The sequence below is a fragment of the Neltuma alba genome, unplaced genomic scaffold (assembly GCF_004799145.2).
Source record: "Neltuma alba isolate B1F8T4 unplaced genomic scaffold, ASM479914v2 tig00012243_pilon, whole genome shotgun sequence".
Lineage (NCBI taxonomy): Eukaryota > Viridiplantae > Streptophyta > Magnoliopsida > Fabales > Fabaceae > Neltuma > Neltuma alba.
Genome location: NW_021636772.1, coordinates 1 through 21,793, shown reverse-complemented (window position 1 = coordinate 21,793; position 21,793 = coordinate 1). Strand labels below are relative to the sequence as shown.

The 21,793-nt window shown below is 35.7% G+C and overlaps 2 protein-coding genes across 2 annotated transcripts; one reads left to right on the top strand and one right to left on the bottom strand.

Moving 5' to 3' along the window:
• The first annotated feature begins 695 nt into the window (after nucleotides 1-695).
• LOC114725329 (cyclase-like protein 2) lies at nucleotides 696-4,814 on the top strand. The gene is made up of 7 exons (XM_028911828.1): nucleotides 696-1,293; nucleotides 2,056-2,100; nucleotides 2,421-2,493; nucleotides 3,532-3,629; nucleotides 4,088-4,158; nucleotides 4,381-4,527; nucleotides 4,633-4,814. Exons 1-6 carry the CDS (start codon nucleotides 867-869, stop codon nucleotides 4,504-4,506), a joined length of 840 nt encoding a protein of 279 aa, XP_028767661.1. The 5' UTR covers nucleotides 696-866; the 3' UTR covers nucleotides 4,507-4,527; nucleotides 4,633-4,814.
• An 11,253-nt stretch (nucleotides 4,815-16,067) lies between these two features.
• Nucleotides 16,068-18,124, bottom strand: LOC114725330 (cyclin-D3-1-like). Its single transcript, XM_028911830.1, has 4 exons — nucleotides 17,444-18,124; nucleotides 17,133-17,334; nucleotides 16,898-17,028; nucleotides 16,068-16,764 (listed from the first exon to the last, which is right to left on the bottom strand). Exons 1-4 carry the CDS (start codon nucleotides 17,915-17,917, stop codon nucleotides 16,462-16,464), a joined length of 1,110 nt encoding a protein of 369 aa, XP_028767663.1. The 5' UTR covers nucleotides 17,918-18,124; the 3' UTR covers nucleotides 16,068-16,461.
• Nucleotides 18,125-21,793: the final 3,669 nt, after the last annotated feature.

The following is a 21,793-nucleotide window of genomic DNA, read 5'->3' as shown; positions in this document are numbered from 1 at the left end:
CCCAACCCTTTGCACATCCTTATATCCACACCAACTTTTGTGCCAAGAGAAAGATTTCACGAAGTGACAACTAATTTGAGCATACGCATTCTTTTCAAAAAAAAAAAAAAAACACATGTCAATATATGCACACATATTTGATCTTTTCAAGTTGTCAGCATGTGAAAAACGAAGGTTTTTAAGCATATTCTATAATTTTTTAAAGAACTAACATGTTTATATATGCTCAATCGTATTTTTTCTTTAAGAGCCTGATAATTAAATAATACAATTCAAAAAAATAATTAAAAATAATAAATATGTAAGAAATAAGTTTTTTTCCAAAACCATTAAATAAGAGAGAGAAAGTATGAAAGAAAATGTAGTAAATTTTTAAATTAATGTAATATATAAATTAACTTAAAAAATGATAAAATATAATAAATGTCCAGATAGTTATAAGTGGAATCTTATAAAAAAAAACTAAACAATTCAAATTTCAGATTGTTATAAAAAGTATCAGGGAGTATATAACTTCTCGGGGCATGCTTTTAAAAATTTTGAAATTAATAAATGTTCACATCATTATTCAAAATTTGGCATGTAATTAATTTTTCTGACTATAAAAATATTCTTAAGAAATCATCTAGGATAAATAACTAAATCTGGTGATCTATGAATAATACGCTGATTATTTTAAGAGCAAATCGAGCTCCGAGTTCCGTCCCGTTTGCGATTGCTCGTTATCGTAATCTCTGATGCAGAGGATCGACTTATCGCTCAACAGAATATTCTAATCCCGAACATCGATTCTAAAGTATTTTACCCCAGTTTCTCTTCTTATTCGCAATCCTTCCTGTTTTGTTCTGCTCACGGCTTCACTCACTATGGATTCCTCGCTACGATCATCTCTCCTCTTCTTCGTCAGCGCGTTGAGCCTCGCAATCTCACTCCGTCCCGCCGTTGCCACCCCGGAAGCCTACCCCACTACCCCAGGTACTGGTTCTGGTGAGTGCTCACTAGCCGGCGGCGACGATGTCCTTATCCCTCCTCGTCGAGAAGTTCACGGCAGTGGCCGAATCTTCGATATCAGTCACAAGTACGTCCCCGACATGCCAGTTTTTGAGTCTAAGGATGGCCTTGGCCACTTCCTCTGGCTTCAAAAGAGCATGAAAAACGGGTCTCTTGCTAATAATTCCGAAATGAAGATCCCCACTCACACAGGCACCCATGTTGACGCACCGGGGCACGTCTTCGACCACTACTTCGATGCGGGGTTTGACGTCGACACACTCGATTTGGAAGTCCTCAATGGTGAGTGATAATCGTGATGTTCTGTTTGATTGTTTGATGGTGTTGATTTGATTTTGATCCCCTTGTCTTCCTCAATTGAACTTCTTTTCAGTTTTTACTCTGATATATGCTGGCCATGTTCATATTACGCGTTTTATTTTTATTTTTTTGAGCTTTTAACTTTTGCTGGTTAAGTTTGTCTGAAGTTTTATAATTTGCTTCAAATTTGGGAGGCAAATTGCGGTATAATATTTTAGCTGGCGTGTACGCCAAGCCTGCGGTTCTATTGTGCGTTTACCACTGGATGTTTTTGTGGCAAGTACCTTATCGATATTGTTTTTGTTCTGAAAATACATCCTCTTTGGTATAAAGATTATGAAATAAAAAAATGAAACTCAACCTTTCGTCAAACTTGAAATCCTAACTTTCTTTCACTTCCATGTTGGAAAGCTCTGGTACTTGTTTTAAGAACTTGAAGTCTACTAAGTGATGGGCGTATAAGCTGTAAGTTAACTGAGAAAGTGGTGTATTTTTCACTGCACTCTCAATTACCTAAATGTATAAATAAAGTGGTTGTATTTCCACTCTTTTTTTTTTGGTTGTTTTCTATTCGTATAATTATTACTTCTTCACATCAAATTCCATTTTGGCTTTGTGAAGGCCAGGTACTCTTTCCACTGTCTTACTCTGTGTATAAGAATGTTGAGTGGCATGATCTTCCGTCTTAAATCAGTAAAATGGTAATGGTATTTAATAAGCTTGTTTCCGACTTTCTGTATGTAGGTCCTGCACTTTTGGTCGACGTTCCAAGAGACGCAAACATAACTGGTAGGTACAACTAATGATTTAACTTATTCAAGACATTTTATTTTTGTCGTTTTTAGTTACCTGTGGCACAAAGGGGTCAAATAGTGTGGCAACTTAGGAGGACTTTGCCAATTTTGGGCTAGATGGAAACTATCGCATCTATGGCATTCATGGAGTTCAATGTTTTTCCCTATATGCCTATAATTTTTTTTGGTAAATATAGCTTTTCTGTTAAAAAATTGTGTAATCTAATGGCCCTCTCAACTACGGAGTGGGGTGGAAGTTTTCCAGTGATCAATCTCAAAAGTTGTAATTGAATTTGAGTTTGAACTTTATTTCAGCCGAGGTTATGAAGTCACTACATATTCCAAGGGGTGTACGTCGTGTTCTCTTCAGAACATTGAATACTGACAGGTAACTTCTTCACATTGTGCGTATTGGTGCTGATGTAAAGAGTATGTTCTTTTACCAGTCTGGCATAAAATGAAGATTCAGTCAATTCTTCTCTGGTTTATTTAAAAGTGTTTCTTTGCTATAGTTCCCTAGCACTAACAGAATAACTACCGTGATTTTTTTGGGTGTGATTGTTACGTCCGTCTTTGATAATTTTTCATCTACTTCTACAAGTTCAGACATTGCCTCTAATACTAAAAGAGGAACCGTAATATGCTTTCTCTCCTGCTTATTGCCTCTAATACTCAGAAGGCCATCAATTTGAAGAGACAAGTTTGAAGAGGAATTGTAACATGCTTTCTCTCCTCCTCATTTCTCTGGTTCTTAAATTCTAAGCTGTTCAAATGAAATATAGGCACAACAACAACCAAAGCCTTATCCCTTTGAGTGGGGTCAAAATCAAATATAGACAGTTCAGATTTAAAATTTTTAAAAGGGGTATGAACAAGCTGTCAAGTCTTAACAAAATAAATAAATACTTATGAACTGTGACTGTTTAAATTTGTTTTGTACAATTTACATACCGAGAAGTTGAGGAGTAGAGAAGTGAGGAAGACAGAAGTCATTTTTAAAGGAATTGAAGCATTCAGAGAATACCCAGTGCATGTCGCGAATATATTTTGGATAAGTAGCGTTAAATATCGTTGAGAGGAACAGATTGAATTTTTTTAATTCAGTCCGCTAACTATTTTATTTTATTTTCTATCACTGAGGCTGAACCACTTGTTATCTATTTCTCGCAATCACTTAACGGTTATATCCATCTGTGTCTCTGTGATAAATAGGCTGTTGAAAAGGTGTGAATGTGTGGCAGACTTTATATATAGTTTTCACTCGAGGTTTTGATAGCTACAGTAATATTGTACATTGTACATGTATGCATGATCAGATATTGCTATTTTTACCTTGATGATCCAAACTAAAATCTCGTGACGACAATATTCGATCATTTCTAGTCCATTAGAAGCCATATGTGAACTAAACATACTATATTTGTAGGCGGCTTATGTTTCAAAAGGAATTCGACACAAGCTACGTGGGATTCATGGTGGATGGAGCAAAATGGCTAACAGAGAACACTGACATCAAACTCATAGGCAAGATATGAATATTTCTTTTAGATTCTACTTCCTGAGGGCATCTCCTCTGCCCTTTTGTCCTTGTCACAGAGGGACATCTCGATATTCTTTTTTCCACTGTGACAATGCCGGTGTTTTATGGATGTCATGCCAGTTTAGATAAACACCAGTCATAATGTTGAATAGTTGTGTGATCAAGCAGCTCTATGGCTTAAAGTAGCCATATCTTTATGATGAATACAAAAACTTTCAGGTCTCAGTAGGATTCGGAGATGGCAAATAAATTAGCCTTTCATAAGATTGCTCTGAATCTGTGACCTTCCTTTCCATTTAAAATGTCATATCTGCGTTTTCCTTGGTTTTATGGAGCATGATCATCTCTGTTGTGTGTCTCGTTGCACAATTGTGTATTGGGTCGTTTTCTTCTGCTTACGTTTCTTGTGCTTTACACTTCCATTTTCTGCAATGGAATGCAGGTGTTGATTATTTATCTGTTGCTGCTTACGATGACTTGATTCCATCTCATCTAGCTTTTCTTGAAGGCAGGGTGAGTGAACATTACGGCTAAGATTTGAGAATGCATACATCATAACTCGTAGATTGTTTTTACCTTTGCTATGTGTCACGTCTTCTGGCTCAATATATATTACTGGATAGCTGTATGGAAGTTTGAGATGAGATTGCTAGCATTCAATTTTCTTACAGTATGTTCATTGGAAGAGAATAAGAATTTATTTAAGCCATGCACTAAGAAGTATGAATGCGTCAGGAAATCATTCTGGTGGAAGCCCTGAAGCTTGATGATGTGCCAGCAGGAGTATATTCAATCCATTGCTTACCTCTTAGGTTGGTTGGTGCTGAAGGATCACCAATACGATGCATTCTGATCAAATAAATGTGGAACAAGTTTGAGGAGGTCAAACTCGCATTTCCATTTGTACTTTTCTTTTTCACGTGTGTTCTAAGGGGAATAATTAGTTGAATTGTCAAAAAGCTTAATAGAAAGATGAAATTGCTGCAGGAAGTCGGTTAGCTCCAAATGCTGTAGGAGATGCTAATCACTAGTTCGGTCCATACAGAGCGAGACGGATATGACGATCTAAAGAGCATTAGCATCACTTATATTTTATTTGTAATACGAAATTTATAATAAATTATACTATGTATTGTGCCGGATGAGTAAAAATCACATCATTCCCTCCCTCCTCCCTTCTAAGTCTGTTATTTGCAGTATTTATTTTATTGGGCTGGTAGGGCTAAGCAAAATAGGCCGAGATAGATAGCCCAATGCCGAATCTGGGCAGCCCCATCCATATCTTGCTTTTTGGGAAGCGTAAAATTGGATAAACTAGATCCAAATTGAACAAGTCATAAACTTTTTTCCCCCCCTTCTTCCTATGCGTAGGTCTATTTTTATTATAGGCAATTCTAGTCGAGAAATTATCAGGTATTAAATGTAGATTTTTTTTTTATGGGGATTTGAACCTTGACTTGTCTCATTGTGAGTCAGACCTAACTCCTGAAAATCATGAACTTGTTTGCTTGTTTATTCTTTTTCAAGTTACCTTTTGGGGAAAAAAATTAGCGTAGTGACTGAGAGAGCAAGAGCTCAAATGCATAACAAGCAACAAAAACACGGATTGACTAACAAACTAACAAGAAACTATTGTTGTGATAGGATACCATATTTATCAAATATAAATGGTTACATTCAAAGCAGCGACCAAAATAATCAGAAGTTTTAAGCATGCAGGGACGATCTTCCCAAATTCCCCGCTAGAATATGAAGATCGTCGTCCATTGACTTGCGTGCGATGTCGTTACCATTAAAAGCCCTTCACCTCCCACCTTTGTCTTTGACTTTGATGATGCCACCAGCAGCACTCACTGTATCAGCAGGAATTTCGGCCCTGAAATATTAAATCAGACGTTGTTACTTCTTATCATTCTGCCTGTAGATTCCGTCTGAATGGGGAGAGTTATCCTGTAAATGATGTTATGGGGTTCGTGTTTAATTTATGAAGCTCCGTTATAAATATGATCTGAACTGGGAAAGCCCACTTATATTACGTTTACGTTTAGGATGAGATGATGAGAATATAGAAGTGTTTTATTTTTTTGGGGTTACATTTTAAAGTCTAAATGTGTTAAATTTTGAGAACTCATCAGAACATGCTTTCAGACTATAAAACACTTACAAAAGTACCTATACATTTTCATTTTCGTGTTAGGCAGCTTACAATAAACATTCTTCTAAAAACATCGATGGACCCAAAAGTGAAGAAGGCCAGGTCTATCCTTGAAGAGTCCCTAAAAAGAGGCAACTGTTATTTGTGTTGGCCACCAGCCGTAAGAGGAGAGGGTTACTGTTATATATTGATTTTCCTCTTTCACTTTCGTCCAAGAGTGTAATTTTCCCTCATGTAATCCAATCACCCAGGTTATCATCAAACACATCCCATATTTTGTTGTTCTTACTCAACATACTTCATCTTGAATATGTGTCACTTTAATTTGAGCTAGTGTCCATCTTGAATATGTGTCACTTTAATTTGAGCTAGTGTCTTGCCTGGTTTGCTCATCAGCAAGTCGCCAAAAATCATCTCACAAGGAAGTTTCTATGCCTTGTTGTTCTCGTATTATCATTCCAAAGTTAACCGCCCAAAGGCGTGAAGAAAGATACTTAGAATTCCAAACAAATCAACCAAAGGCCTTCTTTCGCAGTTTGATCACACTCATGGCCAAACAAAGCTCAAAGTATGTAACATGTAACACAGATACAAGAAACTTTAGCAACGAATCACATATAAGCAGGGGATACTATATTGAAGCTAAATCAATTCTAACTTCATTGAGTTCCTGGAATTTGTTAATATCATATTGAAGCTAAATGTAGCAGCATTACTGGTTCACTGAGCTTGCGTCGCTCTTAACTCCAAAATACTGATCTAACTTTTGCTTTGCCTCTAGGATGTAAAGCATAGAAAGTAAATAATAGCATATGATATGCCCCTTATATCCATCCTGTGTTCGAGAATAATGACACTAGAGAAATGTATTATATTTTTTAATGAAAAGCGAATAATGACCGACTTTGAGTGGTGATCGTTTCAGGCTGGACTGGTCAAGCTGTCATCAAGGATAAAGTTTCTCTGTACACATCCTAACGAAATCACTTTAAGGGTTAAAATTTTGAATCTTGAGATTCCAAGATGAAGGGAAGAGGGGGATAATTGTATTAGAATCAGCCTTTACTTCTTTTACTTTTCACGCATATGGCCCAATTATCCAAGTTAGGACGATTGCTGCTGACCCACTGCGATACATACCAACAGATCATAATGTACCATAAAAAGAGTCACGGGTTCTATCTTTCTGTGAAGAAATGTTATTCGAACAATTCCCACCTGCATAAAATTTCGCGATGTTGATGAGAATTTTGGACGCGTAAAAAACTAACTACGACCAATGGTATCTTATCCTTTTACCGTACGTTGCAGATAAAAGCCTTGTGGGCAGAGACACACAAATGGGATTACTTGCTTTATCGTTAATTTACTCCTTCCCGTTAGTATCATTTATTCTTTCTTCCCTTTGTACCAATAGGAACAGTCTTCTGTTTCTGTACGACATCCTTCGCTTCCTGTAACATTGACTCCCACAGAGTTAGACTTTCCCTGTGTACTACCGTGGCATGCATATTCTGGTTTTGTGTATCTGTGTTTTCTTTTTTGTCATGATCCTGAAAGATCTTGGACTGGCATTCCATTAAGGTTATTACCCTGCGAGAGTGTGTTTGAAGCAACATATTTAAGCCTACATAAGCTTAGCTGGTGATGATATAGGTTGGGTCAGTATTGGCTATGTAAAAAGATACCCAAATCTTTGTCTGCTAAGCCAGACATGGTTGCAGTAGGGCAGCTAAGTTTCACAGATTTGGGACATGCTATGCCATGGCTGGCCCCTAAAAGCATCACTAACTCCTCTTGTCCTTTTCTTCTGACTTTGTAAAGCAACTAAAGAGACCCAAAAAGCATCTTATCTTCTTACTCGCTTCCAATTGAGTCTTATCTTCTTAATCTCAAGTAATTTGTGTAATGCGGTAGGTACAACTTTGTCACACGTTTTAGGTTTTCACCTTTGAAAAGCTACAGTTCTTCGTTGTTTTTTTAGGTGACAGTTACAGTTTGTCATTGTTGTCTTTACATTGATTTGTGAGGATATACTCCTCCCATCATAAATATAAAACCTTTTTTATAGTGTAAAAAAGATATTATATTTAAGACCAGAAAAATATTACTATTACATGTACTGTATGCTGAATGATATAATGAGCGAGTTAAGTGAAAATCCATTCTAATAAAATGTACAGATGGTGAGATATTCAACTTTGGTAAATCTTTATCGGCTCCTATGTACTGTTTGATTGTGCGAAGAATTAACATATAAAAAGTTGCAAGTTTTTTTTTTTTGGACCAGCAAGTTGCAGGTTTAAAAATAAGACATAAAGTGGATGTTCCTCCAAAACGAATGTCAAGACATACAACTTATTAGGAGAGAATTTGAATTTGGATTGGACCACCTAAACCTATTACTGTTCTTGCCATTAAGTTTAGGTATTCAATGCTTCTTGTCTACTTCTCCCATAAAAAACATTTTATTTTCCATACATGACACTGCGTGAATATGATGGGGCAGAGGCCCATTGTGGCGCCAAGAAGATTTATTTGAGGTCCCACAGAGAGATTCCAAGAACCAAACTTTAAAGACTCCTCTCACATGATTTCGATCTCCTCTGGATCATTGTTATTCAAACTACTTCTAAGTAGGTAATAAAACAAACACTAATAAATAACTTGTACTCAGTTCATTCAATATGTTTGCTGCCGAATGAAGTCCCTTATTTATTAGCCAACCTTTGCTCTCCAAACCAATTAATTTTCCATCTTAAATTCAAAACCCCCCCCCCAAAAAAAAAAAAACCTGAGTTTAAACACAGTTCCAATGCTCAGGAACTTCTCGAATCTGATTTCTTCTAAAACAGAAAGCTTCCCTGGCAGGGTCCTTGAGCATTCTAGTGGTTATTCATACTATCTGATTAGTGAATACTAAGAGTTGCATGAAATCCCGCCTACCTTACAAAATGAAATGAGATTCATTTATCAATAAATCTTGTTGTTCATTAGATGGCTAACCCAAAGAAAGAAGATCTGTGCAGTGTTCTCAATGCCCCTAGACCTGGTCCTAACGTAGAGTCGTACAAAGTTAAAAGAAAATATAAGGGAAAGGCTAAGTTATGGATCTTGTGGGTATTGATTTGTCTCTGCTTGGGTTTGATGGTGACCACTTTGAATATGATCAAGTCCATGCAGGCATTGGATGCCGATTTCCCAGAATCCAACATTAACTGTAACAGAAAAAGATAGGAACAACGTAGCCATAATAATTTGATTCACGCATTGGATGTGGAAAATGCTAAATAGACAGACAGCCTCTTGGGGCCTCCATTTCTGATCTCTTGGGGCCATTTCATACGAGAGTGAACAATAGTAATAATGCATTCGGCTTCCTCCAATCCCATTGCTATTTACCTTGGGACCATGTAGTCCCTTGAGAGTTTCAGACCCACACCAACTGCTTTTAGATTTCAGTTCCTTGTTTCGGAGTAAATTTGCTTGTGATATATCAGTGACTTTCCATCAAGTTGAAAGGGTCATAAATATATAACACTGTACTGTTCGGTCAAATTTTAAGGTTACACCAACTCTAATTAATAACAGGGGAGAACATTGCTTGAGATTGGCTCAAATGAGGTGACATATATAAGAGCTGTATACATACAGAACCGAATATTACACTAGAGATAAAAAAACAAGAATTCTGCGGTTAGGTAGACTTTTTAATATTTCCGTCCAAACCTCCCGAGAGAGTTTACATTGAAAATACTTTGAAAGATTGACTTGATTCTGTAAGTTGATTTCACGTATATGAGAGGAAAGATTATGCTACTATTTGATGTGACGTGTTACCTTTTTTTATAGTGTCTGCTCTCTTGTTTTGTTGGTAAGGTTCAGAAGAATCATTAATGTGGCTTACTATACCATATAAATATGAAGGGAGATAAAAAAGGGGGGAGAATATGAAAATTAAAAAGAATGTAATGTAAGCTCATATTCAGTCATACTTTTTTTCTATTGCTCTTTTTCTAATTACAAGAATCATAGATAAGAAAGATTCAATTCAACGAACTAAGATATGCATATATGCTATCTTATGCCTTTGAAGAGTGAAGATTGAATTTGGAACCCAATAAGTAATAAAAATAAAGATGTGAGATTAATTATAATTGAAGAGATTATCTTATGATCAAACCAAATGATTCCTTGTAAATTTTCAAAAACAATACCTTAATTAGAAAAAGGAAAAAGGTTGAGTCCAATGATTTGAGCATTTTGGGATATGGTTTAGTTTAGAAGGGGGAGGACCAGTGAGTACAACCTACAAGAGCCAGGCATAAAGCAGGGAATTCTATTTATGCTCTTCTGGTTTCTTCTAAAAGAAAAGTTGGACAGAGATTAAAGAGCTGTATTTAGCATCACATAAAAGGGTATGTTCTCTTCCTTCCTTTCTTTCTTGTGGTGTCTAAGAAGTAAGAAGGAAGAGGAAGCTGTTTCCATATACTCTCAAAGAAAACCTTTGTCTTTGCAGACATGAAATTGAAAGGCAGGGAGAGGGTGGGGCCCACAGACAAATAGATGGTCCTCTTTTGTTGTTTTTATTGTTCTCTGGAACTTTACAGCTGTAAGCAAGAAAAGACTGGAGGCCAGAGAAGGAGGAGGAAAATTACATGCAAGGGCTTTAGCTTAAGAGTCCAAAACTTAGATGAGTTCATAGGATTATATTAATTAATGAAGCATTAAGAAGGATGAGTGAGGCTAAGTCAAAGGAGGAAAAAGAAAGATGATTATTACAAATAAGGCATGAGGCGTGATGATATTATTCTCAAATTATTGGGGGTGGGGGCATAATCATGTTAGTTAATAATTTATACAAATATTATGGACTACAGCAAATGATGTCACGAGCTTTGGTGCATGGAAGCAAGCTGTTTTGCCTTTGGAAGAAGAAAAAAATCAACTGCCTCACTCTTCTTCTACTGTGCACCTTTTTATTTCTCTGGCTCGTCAATTCATCATCACTTGCATCCACAACACGTTAATGCACTTATTTTTAAGTAATGTAATTTGTGAAATGAATTATTCCAATTTGAAAGCTTAGGGAGGAAAAAGACATGAAGGGAAGGAAAGACAATCTTCCAACAAAATCAAAGATTTTGTCCCCCATGATTAAAATCTTCTGCCTTTTTGCATTATATCATAATTTAGGATTAGTGGGTGCTCTCTCAAAAACTACTCCCACAAATATGCATATCTATAGCTGAAACACATATAAGAATAATTGTAATAGGCAAATTCCAAAATGATCCTGCCGTGTCCGGTCACCGTTGTTCGAGCTCTCATTACCACCAATGGAGAGATTTTTTCACACAAGGGTAGTAAGGCAAATTGACAGGGGAAAAAAAATTCTAAAAAAGTTCTTGGATGCTTTAATGTAATTAAACCATTTCGTGAGACTATTTTATCATTTTGCGTGTTTTGTTACTTCTTATATGTCTCTGCACTTGTCTCCATCTCTCTCTTATGATGCTTTTCTCTTATTAAGTAGCTAATTGTTTAGTTAAACATTATGTCTTAATGCAGTGATTACAGGAAACGTATTTAGTGAGGCAAGGAATTATGAAGGCCACTCTGCCTTTTGTTTTTGCCCCTACTACAACCTAAAAATACTAAACCAATAATACTAAGCCTGGAAATAATAAAGGGAGGTTCTTGTTCCACTGAGACATTACATACATAAATAATGGTAGGTACATTTATACGCATGGAGGGAAGCAAATAATGAAGTTTGATTTCTTTTGGGTGGCTTTAATTTTGACAATAGAACAAAGACAAAAGAGGGAAAGCAAAGGAAAGAAGCGAAAGGTGAGGTATGCACTGTAGTGAATCCCACTAAAATAGACACGAGTATCATTATATTGGTAAAAGTTAAAGAGAATGCAGAAAATGAAAAGAAAAGTAAAATGTGAGACGCAAAATATCTAGAAAGAGAAAGGGGAAGGGAAGGTAATGTATAAATCCACATGTCATTGGGGTATGCCTCTCTTTTAATTTCCTTGTGTGTGTTGAAAAGTGATTTGCGCACTTAATCATGTCATTATTCTTCCTCTAATCCAACTAACCACCTTCCAACTAAACCAAACATTTGCATTATGTCATCAGATGTTTTAATCTCTCTTCTCCATTTTCCTTTTCCTTTTCCTACTTTCCTTAATTTCTCTTCAAAGTGCGTTGGCAAAGGAAAAAAAATCTCTTCAAAGTGTTGTCCATGTTCTTCTCTCTCTCTCCCCCCCTCACATTCACTTGTATTTAGAAATAAAGAAAACATATGATGGGGTATATAGTTTCGTCTCATTCTCTCCTCGAATTGATACTTATCATCTACTACTTCTATCTATTTTTTTAAATATTGTTTGCAATAAATGTAAAAATAATCATGTTTTCAAAAAATAAAAAGATTCATGAAAACAAAACTAGTTCAATGGGGTGTCGCCAGGGGGGACAGAAAGCTAGTAGATTAATGAAACTAATAAATGGGTGTTTTGTTGGCTCAATGTGAAGTTTGTGAGGTGAGCGCAGGCAATTAATGAGCACAAAGTACCACTCTCTTCAAGTTTCCAACCAAAGGGTTCCTGTGTGGGGTATGTATATAATTAATGCCTTCTTCACCTTAATCCCTTCAATTGCGATGAGAATGCCAAGTTGCCAACAATAAAAAAATTTACCCCAGTAAATAATGTATTGCTCCTCTAATCTTAGTTATAAAACACTTTCAACATATTTCACACGCACCAAAAAAAATTTTAAAATGCATTAACTTTATTAAAATATAATAATTTTTCAACTTTATATTTATTTAATATATGTACCTTTCAAAAAAGATAACTCCCTACACTATAATAGATGAAGAACAAAATAGTACATTCACGCTGAAAATTTAATAAAGTGACTTATAAATAGGATCTAAAAAAACCTTTTCTATCTGCCCTATAAATAGAACCAGAGGAGTACCTTTTGTCCTTAATATATGTGTTGATTTAACATTTAATTTCACTTTGTCTCTCATATTTATCCATTTTTCTCCAAGTTAGTTCTTGTAATAGTTGTACATGTTAATGATTTTATCAAATGATAGTTTTAGCTAATATATATATGATTAGCAAAATTATTGTAGGATAGACAATGAGTATTTATTACAAATAATTAAATTAAATTGACCTTTCTCTGTTAAATAGTAAATTGTAATGATTTATGCGTAATAATTATTTTAAAAATATATAATTTAAGTTATATTATTAAATTTCATTTGAATGATTCAGAGCTGCAATAATGAAGATCTGCAAGAAAGAGAGTAACATGGGGAGGAAATATTGTTTGTAATTTATATTTAGAATTTTATTTCTGTCTTCCATCTTAAACTTGACGTGTTCTATTGCCTTGCCAATGCACACGCCATAACAATAACAAATTTTGTCAACTTTGAGGGTCCGACGTTGTCCACTGATGTTGTCCTTACGGATGCAACTCTATTCACTCGTATCCCCTTCTCATGCCAACAAGGTTTGGCTTCATCTTTCATTAATCACTCAAAGCTTACTACTTTTTTTTTCCCTCGTTGCCAATGGTGGGATGATCTGATCTGGAACTCAAAGCATGAGGCAAAGAATTAACACACCAGAAAGTCTCCTAATGAAACCTCTTCCCTCAAGCGTACGTGTTGGGACACACGGAAGGATGGATATACGTAGCGGAATTTATTCAGGGGAGGCTCCTATAATTCTCCATACAGATGGATCCCTCCCAGAGAAACATTTATGTCAAGAAAAGCCCACTGTTACATTTATGTCAAGAAAGGCGGCTTTTTGAGCCAAATGCTACAAACAGTAATTTTAATTACCAGGATACTACACTATGAAAATTATTTACCAGCATACTACATCCAAAATCGTTCAAGGCAAGTGCGATTTTAAAAATACACAGAACTCGTTCTTTAAAAGAACGAGTTCTGCAGCTTCATTTTTTTAAAATAATTTTTTTGGTAAAAATGCCTGCCGCCTACTCCCTATGGCTTGACCTTCCCTTTCTGCACCCCATCCCACTCCCCTCAAACATTTTCCTTCCCCCTTCACTTTTTCCCTCGTTCTCCCGTATACACACGCACACACATCACAAATTATTACTCCCTCCGTTCCTTATTATAAGAGACGAATAACCGAATTATGTTGTTCAAAAAAACAATTAAAATTAGTTAAGAACAATCAATGTGTAAAATATATAATTTTTTTTTCAAAAATGCCCTCATTAATAAGGAGAGAGAGCATGAGAGAGAACAATAGTAAATTATTAAAAGAAAGAGAAGTGGAAAGGAGAGAGAGTGTGAGTTGGAAACAATAAATATGGGTAAAATAGAAAATCAATACAAAAAAGTAGAGACAACTTTTAAGTGTCTCTTATATATAGGAACATGCCATAAGCATCAAATGTCTCTTATAATAAGGAACGGAGGGAGTATAATTTTAATTTATATATAATATGATATATTTAAAAACTAAAATTAAATAAATAAATTAACACATATAATTCTTACTATAAAACCCAGCTAAATAATTTTAAAAAATTAAAGATATTACTAAAAATACATGTAATATATGCTAAAGCCATCATATAATATATGTTATAATTTAATAATTTAATAATTTTCTTAATCATATAAGATATGCTATAATTAAATAATTAAATAATTTTTTAATCTTCTTAAATTAGATAACTATGTTTTATAGTAAGAATTGTATGTATTAATTAATTAATTTAATTTTAGTTTTTAAATATATCATATTACATATAAGTTAATTAAAGATATCACTAAATTATCTAACTATAGTATATTTTACATGATTCCTTTAAATTGTTACTAAATAATTGTATGTATTAATTAATTAATTTAATTTTAGTTTTTAAATATATCATATTATATATAAGTTAATTAAAGATATCACTAAATTATCTAACTATAGTATATTTTACATGATTCCTTTAAATTGTTACTACCTCTGATCCTCAATATAAAACATAGTTATCTAATTTAAGAAGATTAAAAAATTATTTAATTATTTAATTATAGCATATCTTATATGATTAAGAAAATTGTTAAATTATTTAATTATAACATATATTACGTGATGGCTTTAGCATATATTACATGTATTTTTAGTAATATCTTTAATTTTTTTAAATTAGTTAGCTGGGTTTTATAATAAGAATTATATGTGTTAATTAATTTATTTAATTTTAGTTTTTAAATATATCATATTATATATAAATTAAAATTATAATAATTTGTGATGTGTGTGCGTGTGTATACGGGAGAACGAGGGAAAAAGTGAAGGGGGAAGGAAAATGTTTGAGGGGAGTGGGATGGGGTGCAAAAAGGGAGGGTCAAGCCATAGGGAGTAGGCGGCAGGCATTTTTACCAAAAAAAATTATTTAAAAAAAATGAAGCTGCGGAACTCGTTCTTTCAAAGAACGAGTTCTGTGTATTTTTAAAATCGTACTTGCCTTGAACGATTTTGGATGTAGTATGCTGGTAAATAATTTTCATAGTGTAGTATCCTGGTAATTAAAATTACTGTTTGTAGCATTTGGCTCAAAAAGCCCAAGAAAGGCTGACTGATATGCCAATTCTAGAGCCATTCTCTTCCAACATGTTAAGCGGGTTCAAATTTAAACTTGAACAAATGAGTGGAAAGGTGAAGGTGGGGTCCAGGGAAGGAGGGTCAAAACCCTTTCACCCACTGGCCGACAGTTTCCTTCTCTCTTCACATGCTTCCCTACTTACTCCATTCTCTATTTCTTCTCCCTACCTCTTGTTCCCCTACATTTCTCTTTTCCTGTTTATTATTATCACCCCTTTAATTCTTCTAATATTCAATCCATATATAATAATAATAATAATAATGCCCTTATTCCTATAATATATATGTAACACTCCTCCACATGCAATACAGATTTGTTTTCACCATATCCCAAATTAAAGCATCTATATCCATTTTTTTAGTATAGCAAGTTAGTATCTGTATTAACATGCTTAATATAATAAAAGTAAATGTCAAGAATAAAATTTTCTTCTGCCAATATTAAACCAAGGCTTGAAACCATAGAGAATCGAGAAAAAAAATTAATTTGACCACCAAAAAAAAAAAGAAAAGGCTTCGAGTGGACCATATGGGGCTCTCATCTCCAGGTTGGGGGAAAAAAAAAAACATCATACCAGCCAGGCAGGAAAGCATTCAACGTGAGGTGAAACCACAAACAAAAAGTGAACAAGAATTGTTCTGAATTTATTATGGAATGAAAGATATAAGTATGTCCAAATAAAATATGGTCCCGAAGAGATCCATTTAAAGAAGGGGAAAAAAAAGAAGATCAAGAAAAGAAAGAGTGCCTAAGAGAAAACATATAGTAGAGATGCAGAATATAATGCACAGCAGCAGATATATTCTTCATTGCCAACTTTGTCCTCCTCTTTCACCTTGTTCTTCTGCACCTCTTCTATGGGCATTGTTGGAAATGAAGACATGTAGCGGCAAGAACGAACAGTGAATTTTGGTATTACCGCAGTAAATATAAAAACATCCTTTTTGAAGTGGTTTTGTTTGTTTTTATCAAAGATCTCTTCAAGGGGACGCTCCAACGATTCCGACAATGACCCGATTGAACGGGGACAACGTCATTTGTTGTTGCTGTTCTTGGGGTCTGGTCTTCTTGAACAGTGGCTCTGGGGATGAACATAATGATGACCCCACTGCCCACGAATCGTTGGAACCATCAGACCCAAAAACTGCGTCGATTACGCCACTTGGACTCTCCGGACTAATTTCCTCATATCTTCGTTTCTTAGTCTTGTTATGCCCATAATTATAATAATTATTGCCCTTTGACATCTCCTGTATCGCATTATAGCACTCGTCTACTTTCTCCTGTAACAGTGACAGAACCAAAATACCTAAAGTTACTCCCAGATCAAATCATGTGCTTATCATATATTGTGCATTAATTATATGTATAGCAGCTTTGGTTAAGAATATATTGTACCCCCAGAAAAGCCCATACCTTGTTACTTTTAAGAACGCCCAGAAGCTGATTTTTATATTCCATTCCTTCACTCTGCTCAATCTGGTCTACCACACGCAGCATTGTCGCTGTAGCCAACACCGATGGGAGATAACCCACAAATCTTGAATCTAGACCCGATAAAACACACACATACCAAACAATAAGGAATCTTGGGAGTGAAAGGTTGGTTCTTTTTGTTTTTTTGTTTTTGAATTGAATCTTAGTCGCTTACCTGGAAGAATAGAGAGCAGGAGATGCTCGCAGCGCCTGAGGAATTCCCAGTGAAGATGAGTTTTTAATCCAAGCCTCCTTATGATGTGATCTAGAAAAGAGAGCGGCGTTACTGGGTGCATCTTCCATTTCAGGGCTGATAGAACAAGCAGCTCCATTCTCTGTATAGTCTTTGCCTCAAACATGCATTTAGTATCTTCAACCTGAAACAGAAGAACAAAAGCATGTTAATTTATTATGTCCAAAGACAGAACAGAACCACGTTTAGTTTTTGTTTTTATTTTTTTCCTGTTTTGTTTTAGTCTAACGTACTTGGAGGTCTAGAAGAAGGGGAACTTGAGTTTCTTCAACTTTTGCTGCCAAAGAGAGGCAAGCGACAGCCACAAGCTGGATCATCCACGGCTTCTCCCTTTGAAAATGGAAGCTCGAAAGGAATCTGTCCAGATAGTTGATGGCCAGTGTTGCCGTTAGAGCAGAGAAGCCATAGTGGGCATGAACTTTAAGCATCCATTCTATTGCCTCACGACGAGCCAGAGAAAGATCAACATCCAGATCAAAGCAAGCTTCTTCTTCTTTGGAGAAGAGAGAGTTCAGCTCTTCATCTTCCCAGAACAAGTCTTGCTCCGACAAGATCCGAGGAAGAAGAAAACCAGTCTCATTATTCCCTTCCACTTGTTCTACTTCCTCCTCCTCCCATCTTTCTTCATCACAGTAAAGAGCATCAAGGAAAGAGGAAGAGTTCTCGTGGTGAGCTAGTTGGTCATTGTGATGGTGGAGGATTGCCATCTTCTTCTGGGAAGAAGAGAGGGAGCTAGTGATGGTGTTTTGGTCATCATAAAAAGTGAAGACACAGAAGCTCACCCATCTCTGTCTCTCTCTCTCTCTTCCTCTATCTGTGTGTGTGTCTCAGTAATGGGGAAGCAGAAGAGAGAATTGGTGAGGGGCAGAGGAAGAAAAGTAGGAGCAGTAGTAGATATTGAATTTAGAGGTGAGTGGGTTTCACGCTTGTCTTTTATATAGTGTGTGTGTGTATATATGTATATGTATATACACTTTAGTTGCTGCTTTCGGTGTTTAGTTGGAGGGCAGAAATGTTAAGGGCACACAAACCAAGCTGGACCCAGTGAAAAGAACCTCTTGTAAACCTAAATAAAGACGCTTGGAAGCAGGGCATTGAGGCAGACACACCCTCCTGCTCTGCTCCTCTGCTATTCATTTCTCTCTTTTTTTTTTTTTTTGCCTTCTCCTGTTCTCTTTATTTATTCCTTTGCTTTCTGGGCTTTATGGGCTCACCTTTACCAAGAACGGTCCAACTTAGTTGTCAGCCCATAATCCAAAAAGAGGGAATCGAATTTATCCATATTTTTATCTTGTTTTCATCAAACAACTTTCTTTCACTTCTTACCTTTTCCTCTCTCTCTCTTCATCTCTTTTCTTACATTCCTTCTGTCTTGGCAAACATTATCTTATAGATCTAACTGTTATTACTTTCAATCAAAAATCAATTATTTTTAAGTATGAAAAGAATGAAGCATGGGTTAGGTGTTTTATGAGGGCATGAATCTGGATTTAGGGATGGTGTTTGGTTATGGGAGGACAGAGGAAGGTTAGCTTAATTGGAGCAGCTGAGCAAGTAGGTAATATGATATTCTCGCAAGCACAAAGGCACATTCATGACAAAGGAATGAGATGAGTGAAGGAGTAATAAAATGAGTCCCACACTGCCAATCTGGAGGTCCGTATATTTTTTGGGGCTTGGGTGCAATGGAAGGTGGAAAGGGACAAATCATTGAGGTGATGATGGAGAGAGTAAAGTGAGAGACTTGCTGTCTGTCACTCTTGTATGTACAAGTTTTTTCAGTAGAATCACATAAGCAATGCGAGATTTACAGAGAGATATATATATATATATATATATGTATGTATGTATAAAGAAAAAAAGAAATAATCGTATAAAGTGATGGTGATCATTGACTCAGAGTCACCTAAAATAGTACAATAGTGTGGAAGGAAGGAATTTTTTGGTCAAAAAAAAACAAGAAGGAAGGGATTTGTATCTGGTACACTTACTTGTACAAGGTACTTCCCCCAACGACTTTGAAAATGAATATCATTGGAAAACGCACCCTTCAATTCCAGTTTAATCATTCACACTGTAGAATTTCATGAATTAGTGAATTACCCAACTCATCCTCCTAACCCATCTTTTCCTGTTCAATTATGACTTGAGTTCTCTTTTGAGTGCTTCTCAAGCTTTAATATTTGATGATTAAATTAACATAATTGAATCGTATTTCACTTGTTGTCATAAACAAGAATTATGCTAGGTATAAATGATAGCATAAGATTGAAATTTTAATAGAAGGAATATCTTTTTATTCCCTATACATAAGTATTCTCCTATCAGAATCAATTAATTCGATATATTATCATATACTAAATATGAAACTTTTCATCATAAAAATTCAAACTTTAATTTGTTATGTTATTCAGCTAATTAGTGGAAGAAAATAAAATGTAAGCAAGATGCTCTTCTTCAAAGTCCGTCAATTTAGAAAAATGGGCCTGCACTCGATTACCATGCTCTTGGTTTTGGTTTTTTTACACTCTCTCTGTGGACCTGAAGGTCCTATATTTTTTGGTCACTCCATGGGTTGAAGCCCGCGTCAAGAGACTAAAAACCAATACTGTGGCCTTGGGTGAGTCTGTAATTCGTGTTTTTGTTATCTACCACCATCCTTTTCATTTTTCATTAGTGCTTTCATTTTTTTGGACTGAATTTCATTTTTCATTAATTTGTTCTCGAGTGAAATCAATTTGAGCCAACTTGTATATACATATATATAAATAATATCCTCATTAAACTAATTACTTAAATTTTAAGACATAATCGACTTGATAGAGATTAATTTGAGAGGCTCCACGCGCCGGCACCAGTTGTGAATTATCACTCTGTTTCTGTATGTTTGACGAGATAACATGCAACACGGAGCTAATAAATCCGAAAATTAAATGCATAACTTTCAGAGCGAAGATTACAGCACATAAATTCAACTTCCACTTTATTACGAAAGCTACATAAAGTTTAGAAAACTCTGAATAAGCTTAGAACGAGACACAAGAAATATGGAATTATTTATGTTACAACAACCCCTGGAAAGACTAGGATCCATATTGTGCTTTCATGCTGGTGGGATATTAATTATTATAACCTAGTCCTCCGAAGTACTGAGAAAGATCCAGATTGAGATTCTGGATAAGCTGCTCGACAAAAGCACCCACAACACCTCCAATTCCATGAGACAGAATGATCTGAGGATCGAGAAGAGGCTGATGTTGTCGGGGTGGCGGAGGATAATAAGGTGACGGCGATGAAGGAATGTAATAGGGCATTGCGTTTGCAGGCGGATATGGAAATGGCGGATATACAGCTAAAGACTGACTATAACGTGACGGTGCAGCTTGAAGGTTAGTATAACCTCCTGCCACCCATAACGGAACTCTTGGACCTCCAGGTGTCTGCAACTCAATTCAACAATATATATCAATTATAAAGTATATGTAGAGATGATTAGAACTAGTCAAATGAAATCATGTATATATAGCTCACGTTGGCATTTGCATTATTCTTCAACTCCAATCTCAGTTTTAGTTCACCTGCGCGGCTGCCAACGGACACTTTCATATCAGTTTCAGTTCTTTATATTTTGAAAATTCGAAACTCTTTATAGAGATCAGAGTTTGTATAATATGTTTTCATTTACCAGCTGGTATTTCCCTTTTGGAGGGCACAGGGGAACACTCACGGAACTTGTTGAGGGAACCGCGTCCAGTGGAATCCTAAAAGAAACATTACGTTATTATTAACTGATTGTAGTCCCTCAAAAACATGCATGATTCTAAAAGATCATTTGAAGGGTTCAGAAAAGTTGAGGTGGGAAATAAATTTCTTTGCAGTGCCCACAATTTCATCGGGAGCGAAAGCCCTGTTCTTGGCAACAACAACGATGAGCTCCCTGGCGATTTCCGTGAGTTCTAAAATGATCTTATCCTGAAAACTTGGATTAATTCCCCCATCTGCAGCTTCAATTTAGGCAAAAGCCAGGAAATAATGGGTTCTTAGTTCAATCTCTTACATATATAAGCCAATTGTAATAACATGTTTGATATACATACATATAATATATATATATATATATATATATATAACACTACTCACCTATATATGTGCTCTTGATCACAAACTCCTTGCTGCCATACTGGAGGCATAAGTACACTCAGTTGGCTCATAGCCGAATCGAAGTGTCGGAGGTAATGTTGCATTCTAGGACTTCACACACACGAATCACAAAATAAAATGTCAGTTTCCTCCAATACCTGCATATCCAAATCCATGAATATACAAGACGCCGAGAAACGCGAAGGTAGAGGAGGAGGAGGAGTAGTAGGGTTATATTGTCGCAGTGTTGTACCATTAATCTGAAGCTCACGAGGGGGACCATGAAAGCCAGGGAACGACATGATGGAGAGGCATGCGAGAGATCGAAATTTTAATTCAATGATCTAGAATATGATTTCTCAAGGGGTGCATTGTATATTTATACAACTACAACATTATTAAGAAGAATGGATCATGGATCAGCGTTGTTTGTAAACTATAAA

Excerpts from the sequence above, each read along its gene's own strand:
- LOC114725329 (XM_028911828.1), top strand. The coding sequence starts at position 867 with ATGGATTCCTCGCTACGATCATCTCTCCTCTTCTTCGTCAGCGCGTTG. Across the intron at positions 1,294-2,055 it reads CGATTTGGAAGTCCTCAATG|GTCCTGCACTTTTGGTCGAC; the intron begins GTGAGTGATAAT and ends TTCTGTATGTAG. Across the intron at positions 2,494-3,531 it reads AGAACATTGAATACTGACAG|GCGGCTTATGTTTCAAAAGG; the intron begins GTAACTTCTTCA and ends CTATATTTGTAG.
- LOC114725330 (XM_028911830.1), bottom strand. The coding sequence starts at position 17,917 with ATGGCAATCCTCCACCATCACAATGACCAACTAGCTCACCACGAGAAC. Across the intron at positions 17,335-17,443 it reads CCCTTCTTCTAGACCTCCAA|GTTGAAGATACTAAATGCAT; the intron begins GTACGTTAGACT and ends CTTCTGTTTCAG. Across the intron at positions 17,029-17,132 it reads CCTGCTCTCTATTCTTCCAG|ATTCAAGATTTGTGGGTTAT; the intron begins GTAAGCGACTAA and ends TATCGGGTCTAG.